Here is a 15,385-nt window from a genome sequence, read left to right on the forward strand (position 1 = left end):
CTCACAGTTCTGAATACAGGAAGTGCAGGTTGCCCACATTGTCAATGTAGTTGGCAGGACTGAGCCAGGGCAGGACCAGCAGCAGGAGCGCCTTCATCTTCCCAGCAGGGTGCCGCTTTCTTCCTGCCACCTTCCCTCTGACAGCTGCAGGGCCGTGCCAGCCCAGCCCCTTTAAGCAAACCTGTTCATGTCCCCACAATCAGTAGATCATAACGAATCTGACTTAGAGCCTTTAGATTAAGCGATGCTATAAATCATGGGCCTGTAAGAGGATTATGTCCTCTGATTCTCAGATGAGATGATGGGAGATCGGAGGGACCCACCATGGTTGGCAAGAGGGCTTAGGCAGAGAGCAGGCAGGCTGATGCCCGGCAGAGGGCCCAGCCCCCCTGCAGGATGCGGACTGGTTCTTGGGGAGCAGCTGGTACATTGACATCACTGGCCTGGAGCTGCCAGGCTGGGGGTGAAGCCGTGTCGGAAGAGGGCAGAAGCATGGCATATTCAGAGCCCACAGTGTGAATGAGCAAAGAATCAAATCTGTCCTACAGTCTGCCAGAGCAAGACAGCGGAAGAAATCAGCATCTTTGGAACACAGCCTGGAGGGCCGCCGAGCTCAAAGTGAGTCTCAGACACTGCGACACAGGAGTGGCTCAGATACAAGCCAGCTCCCCCTCCGGAGCACTGCCTGTCTATCTAGAACTCGTATTGATGACATTTTACCAACCACCATCCTGACTACACTGATGTGTGTAAGGGGTGGGATGCTCCCTTGCCACTTTTAAAAATTGTCTCTGTAGAGGAATTGAATCTGTCCTTCTCTTTGAGGAGGACAAGGGCCTGACAGGCATGAAGTTCTGTCCAAACAACACACAGGTTGCTGTTCTCCTCCCCCTCCTCCTCTGTAACAGGATGGAGCTCTGTCACAAGCTGGATGACCATCTCATTGAAGCTCCTGAGTCCCAGTGACCTCGTCTTTGTAATGGGACTAATAGTACCTGGTCCAGCAAGGACTGGGCCCCATCATCTCCTCCAGCTGTAAGATCTGCACTTGGAGCCTATGGAAGCTGTCCTACCAGACTTCATTGCGTGTCTATGCTCTGGAATGACACAAGGCTCCCGGACTCCCCTCATTCTGTCCCATATTTAAGAAGATTAAACTCCATTTTACCACGTTGAGGCTTAAATCTTAATAGAGATGGGTCACAGGGACAATTACACTAATGACAACCGAGCAATCCTAGCAAACTACCCTTGATAGGAAGAAGACTAGAGAAGTCTACAGGATGAGACCAACTGCCATCAGAGAGTAACTAGAAATTTGACATTGAGGTTCTGCAAGGACCTGAGGCAGGAAACAAAGAATTTAAATATAATAGAGCCCTGGTTGGTGCAGATTTAACTTCTATAATTTAGATAAAAGATAAGCAACCTTGATAAAGCGTGACGTAATAATTTATGATATTGTTGAGGCCCAAATTTGAATGGTATTCCAGTAAGGCTGGAATGCAAGTGTGAGTCAGAGATGGTAAAAAACAGTAAAAAGGAAGTCAGGTTTGGTATTTGGGTATTAGAGTCAGAGAAGCTTGAGCTTCTGCCACATACTAGCTGTGTGACACTGGGTAAGTTGCTCAACCTCTCTAAACATCCGTGTCCTCCTCTATAAAAGAAAGACAATAATAACAGCACTAAGTCAGAGTATTGGTATGAAGGTGAAATGAGATTATGCCTGTAAAGAACAGAGTCCTCACTGAATATTGTTATTAATAGTTATTAATACTAGGGAATGAGCCTAGCTGGCAGCTCTTCACGTATCTCCAAAAGGCTTTAATTATTTTCATCCCTTCTTTTCCTTCTATATTATTAGGAACATGACATGTAATATAGTCTTTTCCAAAAGTGGAGTTTTACAAAGTTCTGGGGACATGCTCTTCTTGAATGTCCAGGAGCTAGTGCCTAGCTCATAACTCACAGGTGACTTGACCTGAAACACAGGCTGCGCACTTCATAATGGTTTCGGGTTGTACCTCTGGCAATCTTAGACATGTCTAAGATTGAACCATGAATGTCATGGTTCCTGACGTTCAATAGGTCCTCTACAGAAGAAGAGAGTACTCATCATCTTGCAAATCAAGGGGATAAAACTAGTTAATGAACATGGATGCAATATAAGTATTAAAGTATTGTTTTCAGTTGTTATTTTACATCACTCTGCAGCCACTGCTGATTGCCTATCCAATATCTCATCTCTCCTTCTTTCTTATAACAGAACCAGGTTTTGTTCACTGTAGCTCCTCTGCAATGGGTCATGTGACAAATATTAGCCAATGAGATACAAGCAGAAAATACTAAGTGAGGCATCCCAGAAAGCTATTTAAAGGAGTGCCTTGGTTTGCACATTGGGTGTTTTTCCTTTCCTTTTGAGATCATGAGGTGACAAACTTGAGGAGGGAAACTTAACTGAAAATCAGAAAGAGCCTGGATTCCTGGTGTCAACATGGCTACCTCATCCTGGTCCTAGGCTTTCCACCACAAGACTTGTGTTACGGTTTGGATGTGAGGTGTCCCCAGAGCTCACGTGTGTGACAATGCAAGAAGGTTCAGAGGAGAAATGATTGGGTTAGGCGAGCCTTAACCCAATCAGTGAATAAATCCCTGGTGGGATTAACTGAGTAATGACTAAAGGCAGGTGGAGTATGGCTGGAGGAGGTGGGTCACTGGGGCATGGCCTTGGGCTATATATTTGTATCTGGCCAGTGGAGTCTCTCTGCTTCCTGTTCAAGATGTGAGCTGCTTCCCTCGGCCACTCACTTCTGCCATGATGTTCTGCCTCACCTCAAGCCCCCAGGATTGGAAACTGCTGTCTATGGACTGAGACCTCTGAAACTGTGAGCCCCCAAATAAAATTTTTCTCCCCTAGACTTGTTCTTGTCAGGGCATTTAGTCACAGCAGCAAGAAAGCTGACTAAAACACTTGGTGTTACATGAGAAAAATAAAACCGCTACCTGGTTAAACCCATATAACCCGGATACACCATCACCCACCAGATGTAATCCCAATTGGCACAATACCCTGGGACTAAAGCCCCACCTTCCAGTGATCATAATCCAATGATCACCGAGTGCTCTCTGGCTTCCTTGCCAGTAAACAGCCCCTACTGTTGTCCTATTTATCCTTAAATGACACCTTGGACATCACCTACCACCTCCTGTTTTCTTATTTCTTTCCTCTTCACTGCACAGGGGTGAGGTAGAGGCCAAGAGGAGGCTGGGTTCATGGTCAGAAGGTGTGGTAAGCATGTGTGCCGAAGCACAATAGTCGTGCAGGTGTTCAGCCAGGCTGAAATGACTAAGACTCGCAGTACACCAACCTGTCCAGGGGCGATTCTTCCCTAGAATTCTTCTCCTCCAAGTGAAATCCCCCCTTGCCACAGAGCTGCCTGAGCCCGGCTTATACTAAACACATTTCAGAAAAGGGCAAAGGTCAACGCAGGTTCCAGGCAGAACTTTGGAGAAGAAACTCCCAGGACATTGGGTGCAAAGTTAATCAAGGAAATATTCCCAGAGAACCTGCAGCCAGGTGTGTCTTGGGCCAATTACATCACATTTCCATCCCCCACTCCTTTCAAAACACTGAACAATGATCTCTTTATTCAAGTACTTAAGGAGGGTCAGCTTTGTTATCTCTCATTTTTTAGAGAGTAAGAGAAATTGAAGTGCAATGTGACTCGCCCTATGAAACAACCTAATGTCTGTGCATTTTCAGCTTCTTTACCTTTAAAAGGTCATTTCCTCAGAGGCAGAAATCATGGCTTTGGTAGATTTCTCTTTCATCCAGAGCATGGGCTAGTACAGATCATTGAAAAATATCATATATGCAGATGACAGTATTACATAAGGCAAATATGGTCCAGGGCCCAAGATGAGCCTCAGTCAGGATGGAGGAAGGAAAAGCTTTGCCACCATGCTCTGTCTCACTGATGGTCTGCATCGAGAAAGATGTGCTGGCCGGATCCTCCGTACTGGCCCCACTACGTCCCTGGCAGTGTGTTTTGGTTAGGAAGCTGCCATTCAACTCAACAAACTTATCAACCTGCTGGGAATTCCCTGCAGAAGACCCATGTCATGGGAGTCTGTAAGCTTCCCAAAAGGTAGAAGTCAACAGAATTTGCCAGAAGATTCCAAATGCTAGCTCACATGCTCAGGGTTACTCCCAGAGAAGAGCTCTCTAGTGTGAAATTGGAAAGATTTGTCCATGTAGCCCATGAGCCATCCAGGCCAGGCTGAAAAGTTCTGCTCAGGATCTAAAGTAGGAAGACAGTACTGTTTATAAATGACATGAATCCAGGAGAAAACAGGTAGCATTTGTTTAAAAATACCATGCTGCCTGCCCACACCCCAACTCAAGCCTGCTGTTGGTCACTTTCAGTTAGGCAGAAGAAGTAAGTTCAAGAGATCTACATTAACACTGTTAATGCTTTGTAAACTTGAAAATTGCTAAGAGTAGATTTTAAGTGTTTCCATCACAAAAATAAATACGTTTGTGAGGTAATGCATCTAAAGAAGCGTGATTAAGTCACTGCACAATGCATATACATTTTCTAATATGGTGTTGGACACCATAATTTGTATTAGTCAATGAAAAAAATAAACATTGAAAACTTATTTACTGAATAAAGTGATATTAAAGAAAATGTAAAATTTATAAACAAAATCACACGTGTATGACAATACTCCTAGCAGATTGGAAGCTTCCTATAGAAAAGTAAAGAAGATGCAGGTCCCCTGGGCACCTCCTAGCTTCCCAGTTCAAAGGGCTGCAGAGGTATTGATCATAGCCCCCTTACTCTCTCCCCTAATGGAGGAAGAGGTGGTCAAGGCCCAAGAGGGATCCAGAGTCAGGTTCTAGATGATCTCCAGATTCTTAGTTCTTGCCAAGGAAGTGTCCAGGGACTAGAGGGGTGGGGGGTGCATTAAGTGTTTGATGACTAACACACAGGGTCTATTTTGGGAAATGCTGGCTTTGACCTACTTAGGCAGCCAGAGTGTGGAGAGGTTCAAGAGTAGGTGTTGAGGCCTACACCTATTTGAGGGAGGAAGAGCTGCCCGGGGACCTGTGAAGGACTCTGGCCACAGCTCAGAGAGGTGACAGGATTTCTGTCAGTTTGGGGTTCCTTCCTCACTGCTATTTCCCTGATGTTCACATCATTATCAGCTGAGCTGCAGCTGGGCAGGGCTCCCTCCCAAGCTTCCCTGAGGTGTGAGGGTCATGCTGCTGTGTGGGTGGTGAATGCTCTCTGCTCGGCTGGGGGCAGCTGTCCTCTCTCCCTGGAGCCCCACAGGTATCTGACAGCCTCCTCCCAGCCTCTGCCCTGGCCTCACTCTCAAATCCATGTGCCATCTCACCCCTATTTTTCAGCCCACTCTCAGCCCAAGTCAGCTCTTGAGAAGGGATGAGGAAGAGCTGGGTTTTCACTTTCTCCCCAGAAAAGGCCTCCATTTCTTTCCTTCACTCTCTCATAACTCCTGGAGTGGGCAGAGTGACGAGCCCCAAAGGTGTCCACCTTCTGATCTCACAGGGCGGAGGGGACCTTGCAGAAGTGACTCAGTGAAGGAGATGAGGAGACTACACTGGGTGATCCAGGTGGGCCCCACAGGGGAGGTGGGAGGGTCAGGGTCACAGATGTCTTGACAGAAGCAGGGGTCAGAAAGAGAAACCGGAAGACACAGTGTGGCTGGTTTTCAAGATGGTCGAAGGCGCCACAAGCCGTGGCAGGCAGCTGGGAAGCATGAGTAAAGGAATCCTTCCCTAGGGCCCAAAGGAAAGCAGCTGGGCCAACCCCTTGAGGTTGGTCTGGTAAAGCCAGTGCTGGACTCCAAACCCTCAGAACTTAAGCTAACAAATTTGAGATGTTTTAAGTCACAGATTTATGATGAATTGTTACAGCAGCAACAAGGAACTAATACCACTGCCCACACAAATATGCAGGTTACAATGTGTCGGGAATGGGATGGGGTGTGGGTAGTGGAGCTCCATCAGGACTCTCTCTCCTCGTGCTCCTCACTTTCCCACCCAGTGTGGTCTTGGTCTTGGCCTTGTGTGGACCAGCACCTGACAGCATCTATTGGGTGCCTTCACACCTAGGCAAAATGTCCAGCAAAGGTCACAAATAGACCCCCTTCCTCCTTCTCCTTTGGCCACTCTTCTTCTGGGGAATCAGGGAGGTGGGGTATCCTAGTCTACACCCCAGCATTTGCAGATAGCCAGCTGTCTCCTGCAAACCCAAGTAAGAAGCATTTGGCTCAAAAAATGAGTTCACTGGCATAATTAGCATGGGAAACATGAGCTAAGCATCATGCTCAGGTCCTTGCTTTTGATACAAATCTTCATGTTAGAGAATTTATGTATGACCCAAAAGACAAAGACACATCTGTGACCTATGGCAAATGACCTTTACAAGAATGCCTGCACCTGCCCTTGCTCTGGTCTCGGCAGAATCCAATCCAAGATAAACACCAGGCACCAAATTTCCTCTTACAAAATGATTGTGGTATTATTTTCACCCTTGATTAAGCACCCTCAATGTCCTAGGAGAGTCCCTCATGTGGAACAAAAATCAGGGCCACCTGCCCGTGAGGCCATTCCCACAAGGACTGCCCAGAACATGACAATGAAGTGGCAGACAGGTGGAGTAGGTGACGCCAGCCACCACCAGCAGGAGCAGCTGTAAGTCTGCCACCAGTGTGGGCTCCCTGGCCCTAAAGTTAGCAGAACCTGTCACCTGGAGGGCCAAATTTTATCTTCTCAAAGAACAGTTAGGCATTGTCAATTCTAGTGTAGAGGAAATTCTAATAGTCCTGGGTGAAACTGGGAGATATTTTTTCCCCCTAAGGTTAAAAAAAAAGAAGTCATGCCCACCGGAAATCTTTTTCTCAGCAGCTCCTTCCAGTATCTTTCACATTTCAAAACATAGACATGAAGCAAGCTTGTCCTGAAGGACAGTAATATGTGTTTCCATTTCTGTGAGGTACTTAAGGGCAGTCAAATTCAGAGAAAGTACAGGGGCAGCTGCAGGGTCCGGGAAGGGCAGAACAGGGAGTTCTCATTCAGTGGTGCAGAGTGGCAATTTGGGAAGATGTGAAAGTTCCCAAGATGGACAGTGGTGATAGCTGCACAAAGCACTTAATGCCACTTAACCGTACACTCAGTAATGGTTAAAAATAGTAAATTTTATGCTCTATATACTTTAACACAATTTCAAAGAAAAACTAGAAACATACATACACACAACACAACTCTCCATGTACCATTTCTTCACACTGATTCTCAGCCATAAACACCTAGAATGTTTCTTATTTTGAATGCATCTTTCACTGGTTGCAAAGAAAGTGAGGAGCAGCATCCCATGGAGCACCCAGCGCCCTGGAAGCCCCGTCCCTCAGGAGACAGAGGAGTCCCCACTGCATCCCCTCAGATGAGTTTGCAAGCTAGCAAAGGGCAGGACTGACCTGGTTTGGAAGTGGTGCTGGAGATCACAGCGCTGCAGCACCTCTGAGCAGTGCTCTGTGAAAGGGCAGGTGACCAGCAGTTTGTTAAGCAGCTTGTTGACCAGGATGCTGGACTTCTTGCAGTGCTGCAGGACCACAGGCTTGCGATCCACGGGACAGAAGTCCTTCTCCACTAGGAAGTTGGTGAGGCACACGGTGCAGTAGGTATGTCCACAGGGAGTGTCCAAAGGGTCCAGCAAAGCTTGCAGGCAGATGTGGCAGATAAGGTCGTCGTCCACGTCTTCAGAGTAGGTATAGAAGTGGTTTTCCTCGGGGGAGTGGGCTTGGCCACACACCACACATAGCGGGTAAGGGCTGGAATCCGGGTCATCCACGGAGTCTGGCTGGATCATGGTCAATTGGGGAACAGCTGGACTGTAAATCCAGTAAAACAATACTTCCTCAGGACAAGTCAAGATCTCCTAGGTGCCATCTGCAAACCTGGAAGAGAACAAAATGGTTCATATTTGCTTCACAACACACAAAACACTGATGCTCAGTGTGAGACCCTGCTACCAGTGGACAGGAACTCAGGCCTAATCCAATCATGGAGTAGTGTCCATTCTGTGACTGACAGGCAAGTGGCCTTGCCTTGATGGGCCTCAGTCTCACCCTCCACTCCAACGGGACTGACATGTACCAGTAGCATCCTTGTGTGGCCATACTAACGATCACCTGGTAATATCTGTGAAATGTCTGTGTAGCTTAAAAGAGATAAACTTGAAGAAATGTAATGTTAATGAAATTAAATACAAAGTGACATAAAATTCTCTGTCCCAACAGGATAAGAAATAAAACAGTTAACACTGAAGATTTTCTCTTTAACTTTTCCCTATCTTTCTCCAAAACTCAGAAACTGTGGAAAATCAGAGCCTTCAATAAATCATCAGAGAAGAAAGAAAAGGTGCAGGGTCTTTTGCATTTTTACTAAGGGAAGAGCAGTTTCCTTCTGCATGCATTTCCCTCCCCCTCTCATCTGCCCAGTTGCCACTGGTGAAGTGGGTTCTGGACATACGGCCTGGGTTCAAATCCCACCACTACTATGGGCCAGTGACTTCAGCCTCTGATTCAACCTCTGTAAAGTGGGAATAATAAAGTCCTACTTTCTAGGACTGATATGAGGATTAAACAAGATCTGTCTCACAAAGCTCTTAGATTGGTGCCTGGCATTTATTAAATGCTCAATAAATATTAGCTACTCTTCTTACATGTATTCATTACAGAATTCATTTTTTGTGTCTTCACTTGACCTCTGTTGGACCAGAAACTGAAAGCTACAGTTCCCATAAGGGGTCTTTTTAGCTTTGTTCTAATAGTGCTCCTCTATTCAATTATATATATTTTCAAATCAACAGAGTACTATAAGAATGTGCATTTTCCTCTAAATTAGACTGGGCCCCCCAAATAACAGAGATTTTCAGCATGTTTGATTTGTGAATAGGAAGTCTCATGGATAGTCAGTTGATGAATATTTTTTCAAGCACCATCTGTGAGCTTGGTAGTGAGTTGGGAGTGAGACCTCAGAGAGGGGCATGAAGGATGGGTGTGCTCTCAGGGAGTCCCCAGTCCAGAGGAGAAATGGACACACACAAAAGTAACAGAAGCCCAGGTAATACCAGGCCTCCGGGGCCACTCTCATGACAAGTAAGAACCCAACCTCCCTCTCACCCCCAAGTCAGCCTTCTTCTTTTCCAAAACTAAATAAGAAGACCTTAAACTTCCTACAAGAACATGAAGACACATGAGTGACCTAAATGGAGACTAGCTGCATGTGGAAATGGCGTGACAACATAAACTGTGCTATATTTTTTCTCTCTTCCAAATAAAGCCTGAGGTTGTTTGTACAAACACCGCCTTATCTCAGAGAGAAACTACATCGACTCCAAACTTTCATTGAGTCAGCTTTGTTGTTTACATTTTTGAACTGCACTAGGATGCCTGGAAGAACCCTCTGGACAAGAGGTTGAAGTAAAATGCCCCCAGTGTGAAAGCACTTAAAAGGCACAGCATTTTATACAGTGTCAGCCGGGACCACCGGCCACAAAGACAGGGGCTTCGAGAAGGGATGAAGTTTTCAGTCAAATTTCTTGGGAGCCTCCACAGCTGCTATTTGTCCTCAAGGCTGCTAGAAGGTACTGGAACCTCACCGGAAATGCTTTCAGTGACACTAGGAATAGTTAAAAATAAACAAGAAAATGGAAACAGGCCACCCAAAAGGCTATCATTCACAGATGGTGAACGGAAGCTCTGGAGCTTGTGAGGGTTTTCTGGAAGACCTTGGTCACATACTCCCACGTACTCCTGTCCTGTCTGTCCCTTCTCCTCTGGCTGTTGGGAAAGTCTGTAAGAGCAAATGGGCCTGTAACTCCGGTGCTATCACTGGAGACATAACTTCACATTTCTGAATCATTCTTTTATCAATGAAATGGTGGCTTGAAGCAGACTTTTAGTATTTAAACTATTCTAAAAGGTGTCAGATGCCTCAGCTTCCTCAGGAGAGTGGAGGTAGAAGGAGACAAGGAGAACCCTTGGCTTGGATGAGCATCCTCCAAAGGTACACGTGTGAAGGGCCTGTTCTCCGGGTGCTGCTCTTGGGAGGGGGTGGAGCCTTCTGGGAAGTCACTGGGTGTATGCTCCTGAAGGACAAGGTGGGACCCTGGCCTCTCTGTTTCTTGGTTCATGATCTGAGCAGTTCGCATGCTCCCATCATGATATGCCACCATCACCAGAGGCCCAAAGCAATGGGGCCATGTGATCTTCAATTGGAATCTCCAGAACCATGAGCCAAAACAATGCGTTTCCCTTTGTAAGTAATTGCCTCTGGTATTTCATTCCAGTGATGCAGAGCTAACTAATAGAGCACTTCTCCCCAGCCAGGCTCGGCTCAGCTTGTATTTCATTGACATATTAATACTCCTCATAATATTCTCTTTGAGGACTGGGGTTGTAGCTCAGTGCTAGAGCACTTGCTTAGTATGTGTGAGGCCCTGGGTTCCATCCCCAGCACCACATAAAACTAAATAAACAAAATAAAGGTATTGTATCCATTTACAACTAAAAATTTAAAAATTTTTTCTTTGAGGTTTAAGAAATAAAAATTGTAACCCACCAGACTAGTGTAAAGTACCTTTCAGAAACAGGATGTCTGGAATCCACCCCTTTCTTTTTTCTTTGCTTCCTAACAGTTTTTTGAGCATTTTCCATGAGCTGGGGACTGTGTTAAGGGGCCTTATTATATTATTTAATCCTCACAAACCCCCAGAAGTTTCTGTTTTTAATTTAACTGACAAGGAAACCAAAGTGTGGTACATAAGCAATTTGCCAGTCACACCCAAAAGGAAACCAAACAGGCAGGACTGTCTTCTCACTCCACTTTCTGCTTCTAACCATTCCACCACTTCATCTCCCAGCACCTTTCTTGACCACTCAGAACCCCAATAGTGTAACTAATTCAATGCAAAAGATCTCGGAAGTCAGAAGGTTTTATGTCTCTTTAGGCCCCACTGCAAGTAGATATAGGGAAGATGTTGGGAGAAGAAGATTCCTTGACTCTACTGAGCCCTGGAATGTCTAAGATAGAATGAAGGGAAGGGGGAGAAACATGGCCTCAGCCCCAACTGCAGGCCTTGCCTCTCCTCCCTTCCCCTTCTCTCCCTTCCCCTCCTGTCTCTTCCTCCTCTCTCTTCCTCCTTCTTTCCCCTTCTTCCTCTCTCCTTCCTCTCTTTCTTTCTGTTTCTGAGAGCAGTTGAAGGCCCTGGCACTTACCCATATGGTAAACCAATTTCTTAATGTATTTTTAATATAAACACTGATGCATAGATTTTCTGAATTTACTCTAGACTAAATAAAGCCTTTTGTGAATCAAAACAGATGATGAGGAGATCGACTGAAGCAGCAGTTTGTGCTCTAAAGCAAAGAACTAGGTAGATGTTTAAACAGAGGTCAATATCATTTACCTGGCAGTTCATCTTTCCAGTTTCTATCTTATAAACACAGATGATGTCGCATGTTTTTAGACACAGAGGAGCCTTGCTGATGAGTGGAGAGGAAATGATCAAAAATCACTGATGTAACAAGTAAACTATTTTCCACCCCAAATAGTAAGAGAGAGGGCCTGTTGGCTTTGAGACCATCTCAATTTACTCGATGTGTCAGGCTGCAGCACTTCTGGCCCTGGCTAAAGGAAGCAGAGAGACTGTCACGGGGCTTTCTGCAGTTTAGAGTGAGGCAGAAGAGCCTATGCCAACCTCAAGTGTGTGTGTGTGTGTGTGTGTGTGTGTGTGTGTGTGTGTGTACGGGGTTGTACTTTCAGGGTTACTGTGCCTTCACAACTCTCTCCCCACCCTTCTAATTTGGAGTAGGACAGAAGCTGAAGGTGATTTTTATAGAAATGTGTCATCAAAGCCATCAATGTAGTGCTGAGAAGCGCCAGGAAGAAGCATAAAGAATACAGGTGCTTCCTCCCATCATTTCGGGGTCTGATACCTGGACAGAAGCCTGGTTTTCAAACTCTGAACTTCCTGGCTGTCTCAGTCATTTTCTGCTGCTACAACAGAATACCACAGACTGGGAAGTGCCAGAGCAAGGCACCTGTGCCTGGCCAGGGCCTCATGCACCAGAACATGCAGACAGGCAAGAAAGAATGCGAATGGGGACTGAACTTCATCCGGTTATCACCAAGCCCCTCCAGAGAGACCAGCCTTGGCCATTCCTGAAGGCCGGTGTTCATGACCTTCTCGTCTCTTACTACTCTCACAACAGCACTTAAATGTCAATGTACATTGAGGGACACTCAAACCGTAGCCCTGACTGACAACAAAGGTGCATACCAGAGCAAAAGTGAGTTGGTGCTGTCTGCAACCTAGAGGGTCCCTGGAGATTGTGTGGAAACTATCACTTGCACTAAACAGATTTAAGAACAGCCTTTGAAATATAGCCTGCCTGATAGGAGAAGATTTCTGTATAAGGTCCTTTAGAACAATGGGGTCCCTGGGGTGCTACGGTCCTGCGAATTCTCCTTTCAGTACATCTTGACTATAGAAAATGGTTATCTGATACAGTTGTCACTGATGATTTCGTATTTTCCTCCTATTGAAAAACCGGATTTGACCCTAAAGCTTCTCTGATATTGTTGCCTGAGTGCTCATTTCCGACCAGTAAAGAGGATTCCATATTGTTCAAAAGAATCCATCCCCCCACACTGATGGCAGCAAGTCCTGCTTTGGTGCTTTAATGTATTAAAAATGAAATATTGTAGCCATAGACTCTGAGTTGAAAGGAAATTTTCAGGGATTATCCTGAAGCAGGTCTTTCTTACTTCATAAAAAAGACTATTCTGTTTTTGGACAGTCCTAGTGGGGGGAAAAGTGCACATATTGGGCAAAATTTTGCCTCCATATAACTCCCCCACCGCCCTCCATGAATGAGTACCAGTGTTATTCTAAGTCCTGAAGTATTCCAACACCCATCGCGTGCCCTCTCCCAGGCTGATCAGCCCTACGTTCATCCAGCGTTTTTTCAGGTTTCTAGATTCTACAGCCACCCTGCACTAGCTCCCTGACTTATCAGTGTCCCTCCCACAAGGCATGGGTAAGGTGAGCTCCACAACCTCAGGACACACCTCGGATTCCTGCGTCTGATGACAGCCAGCCGAGGCTCCACCTGCCTGCTGGTACCAGTGGCACACCTGGCTGCTCCTGAGTGGGCCGAGCAGGATTCTGCCCTGAGGCCTGGAGGAAATGATTCCTGGCTACAAGGGACACAAAAAGAAAATATGTGTGTACATGCCCCGCATGTGTGTGTGTGTGTGTGTTAGTCAACCCTCTGTATGGGAGGGATACAGATTCATGGATTCAATCAACGATGGATGGAAAATACTACAGAGTTTTTATGTCAATTCTAAACACGTACAGACTTTTTGCCTTATCTTTATTCCCTAAAAATAGAGTATAATGACTTTTTACATAGCTTTAGATTGTATTAGATATTATAAATAATCTAGAGATGATTCAGCATGTACAGAAAGATGTAAGAAGATTATATGCAAATATTGTGACATTTATCTAAGAAATTTGAGCAGATTTGGGTATTCTCAGGGTCCTGGACCAATCATCCAGCAGATATTGAGGTCAACAACTTCTCTACTTATCTACCCATGTGTGTACGTGCGTACATCCATCCATACATACACACACATCTTAAGGGTAATAAAACAGAGAAATGTTTAGATTTTTAAAAGCAGAAACAAGAGCTATGAACACAGTTTAGAAAATGCAAAGATATTTGTGGTTTAGGTGGATTTATATAAACACAAAAAAGTATTCAATGGCTAAACAGTTTAGTATTGGAATCCACAGTGCATCCTCATTCCCTAGAACAAATGGAATTTGGGGAATTTGGAGCACTCCTATGTGTTTGTAAGCATTCCTTAATTCTGATAAATCTCATTCCAAAATGTACTGACATGATAAACAGCACAGGAAAACAGAACTGGAGACCAAGTCAACAAACAGTCAACTACAGATTAGTTGTCCCACCCAGAGCACAAATACAGATTAATATTCACAGTAATTCAATAACAAAAAGAAAAAGTTAAAAAAGTGATAGGTCAAGGGCAATTAATGGAGAGTAATAGGAAGAACTGGAAGCCTGCAGCTCTGAACACCTCTTCCAAAATAAGAAAAAGAGAAATCGATACACAAATATTGGAAAAAGAAAGTGTCTGAGGAGGCAGGCTAGTCACCCTGGTCCATAACAATGTTCCCTTCCCCTTTTCTGCTGGAAAGCCTTGCTTATGGCAATTCCTCTTTGCTATGAAAAGCATGTTCAGAAAGATGCACTGAATATATTCCAAATAACAGACACATTTTTCCCATTAGTGCTGTGCTACGCCAAACTGCAGTTTGAGGTGAAAGGAAAAAAACATGTCTCAATATACATGTTTGTGTGTCCTTCTAAAAGTTGTTTTTTCCCAGATCATTAAAGTAGTTGAAAAAATGAGGGAAATAGGAAAAGTAGATATATTAAAACATGTAACTTAAAGCTTAGACATTTACTTATACTAAAAACAGAATTTTTAAGATAGTTTTACTTTCCTGATTTGAAAAAGAAGTAAACTCATCAATATTTTCAAAACCTACCTCCTCTTTGCTTATCTCACTTTTGAGGACATGCCATGTTGGACAATTTCTCTTGACCAAGCAATCATCTTAAATATTTCCATTTTAAATAACCTTACCTTATGAATCTTCTCCTTACTTTTTAAAATTTTATTTCTTATTTTTGGTACTATGATTGAACCCAGGAACACTTAACAACTGAGCCACATCCCCAGCCCTTTTATTTTTTTTATTTACAGAGTCTCATTACATTGCTTAGGGCCTTGCTAAGTTGCTGAGGCTGGTTTTGAACCTGCCATCTTCCTCCCTCAGCTTCCTGAGTCTAGGACTACAGGTGTACAACACCACACCCAGCTTGATCTTCTCCTTAAAGTTTTGATCTGTTGTTCATCATTGATTTTTTTCATTAATTTTGATTTTTAAAAAGACTTCATTAAAATCATGATTGAATTTTTTTAGTAACTTCAATTTTGCATCCCAAGGGGTCACCTGGTTTGCCTCACCTTAACCATGACATTGTTGCAATTAGTTTTAGAATCCCAGGTAGAGAGCATAATGTGTCAAAACTGTAGCTTGGATCCAGCTGGGATATCAGTCACCTTTATGGGTCTCCACATTTTCCTTTCACCTGACCTGGATGCCAGCCAGGTGCAATGTCAAAAACCACAGAATTGCCACTGCTTCACAGATGTGCCACTAAACTTTAATCATCGTCTAACCTG

At 44.6% G+C, this 15,385-nt stretch overlaps 1 protein-coding gene across 4 annotated transcripts in view; it reads right to left on the reverse strand.

Annotated features, from left to right (window-relative positions):
- Positions 1-15,385, reverse strand: part of Lnx1 (ligand of numb-protein X 1) — a 166,082-nt gene that overhangs the window by 85,768 nt on the left and 64,929 nt on the right. For 2 of the 4 annotated variants that reach the window (XM_048784475.1, XM_048784474.1), the window contains one exon: positions 7,507-7,986. In XM_048784475.1, coding sequence (XP_048640432.1) covers positions 7,507-7,898 — 392 coding nt within the window. In that variant the 5' untranslated portion in view covers positions 7,899-7,986. Of the gene's footprint in view, positions 1-5; positions 570-7,506; positions 7,987-13,165; positions 13,187-15,385 lie in introns of those variants that run through there. The other 2 variants (XM_048784476.1, XM_048784477.1) reach the window with 2 other exon arrangements.

The sequence above is a fragment of the Marmota marmota genome, unplaced genomic scaffold, assembly GCF_001458135.2.
Source record: "Marmota marmota marmota unplaced genomic scaffold, marMar, whole genome shotgun sequence".
Taxonomy (NCBI): Eukaryota; Metazoa; Chordata; class Mammalia; order Rodentia; family Sciuridae; genus Marmota; species Marmota marmota.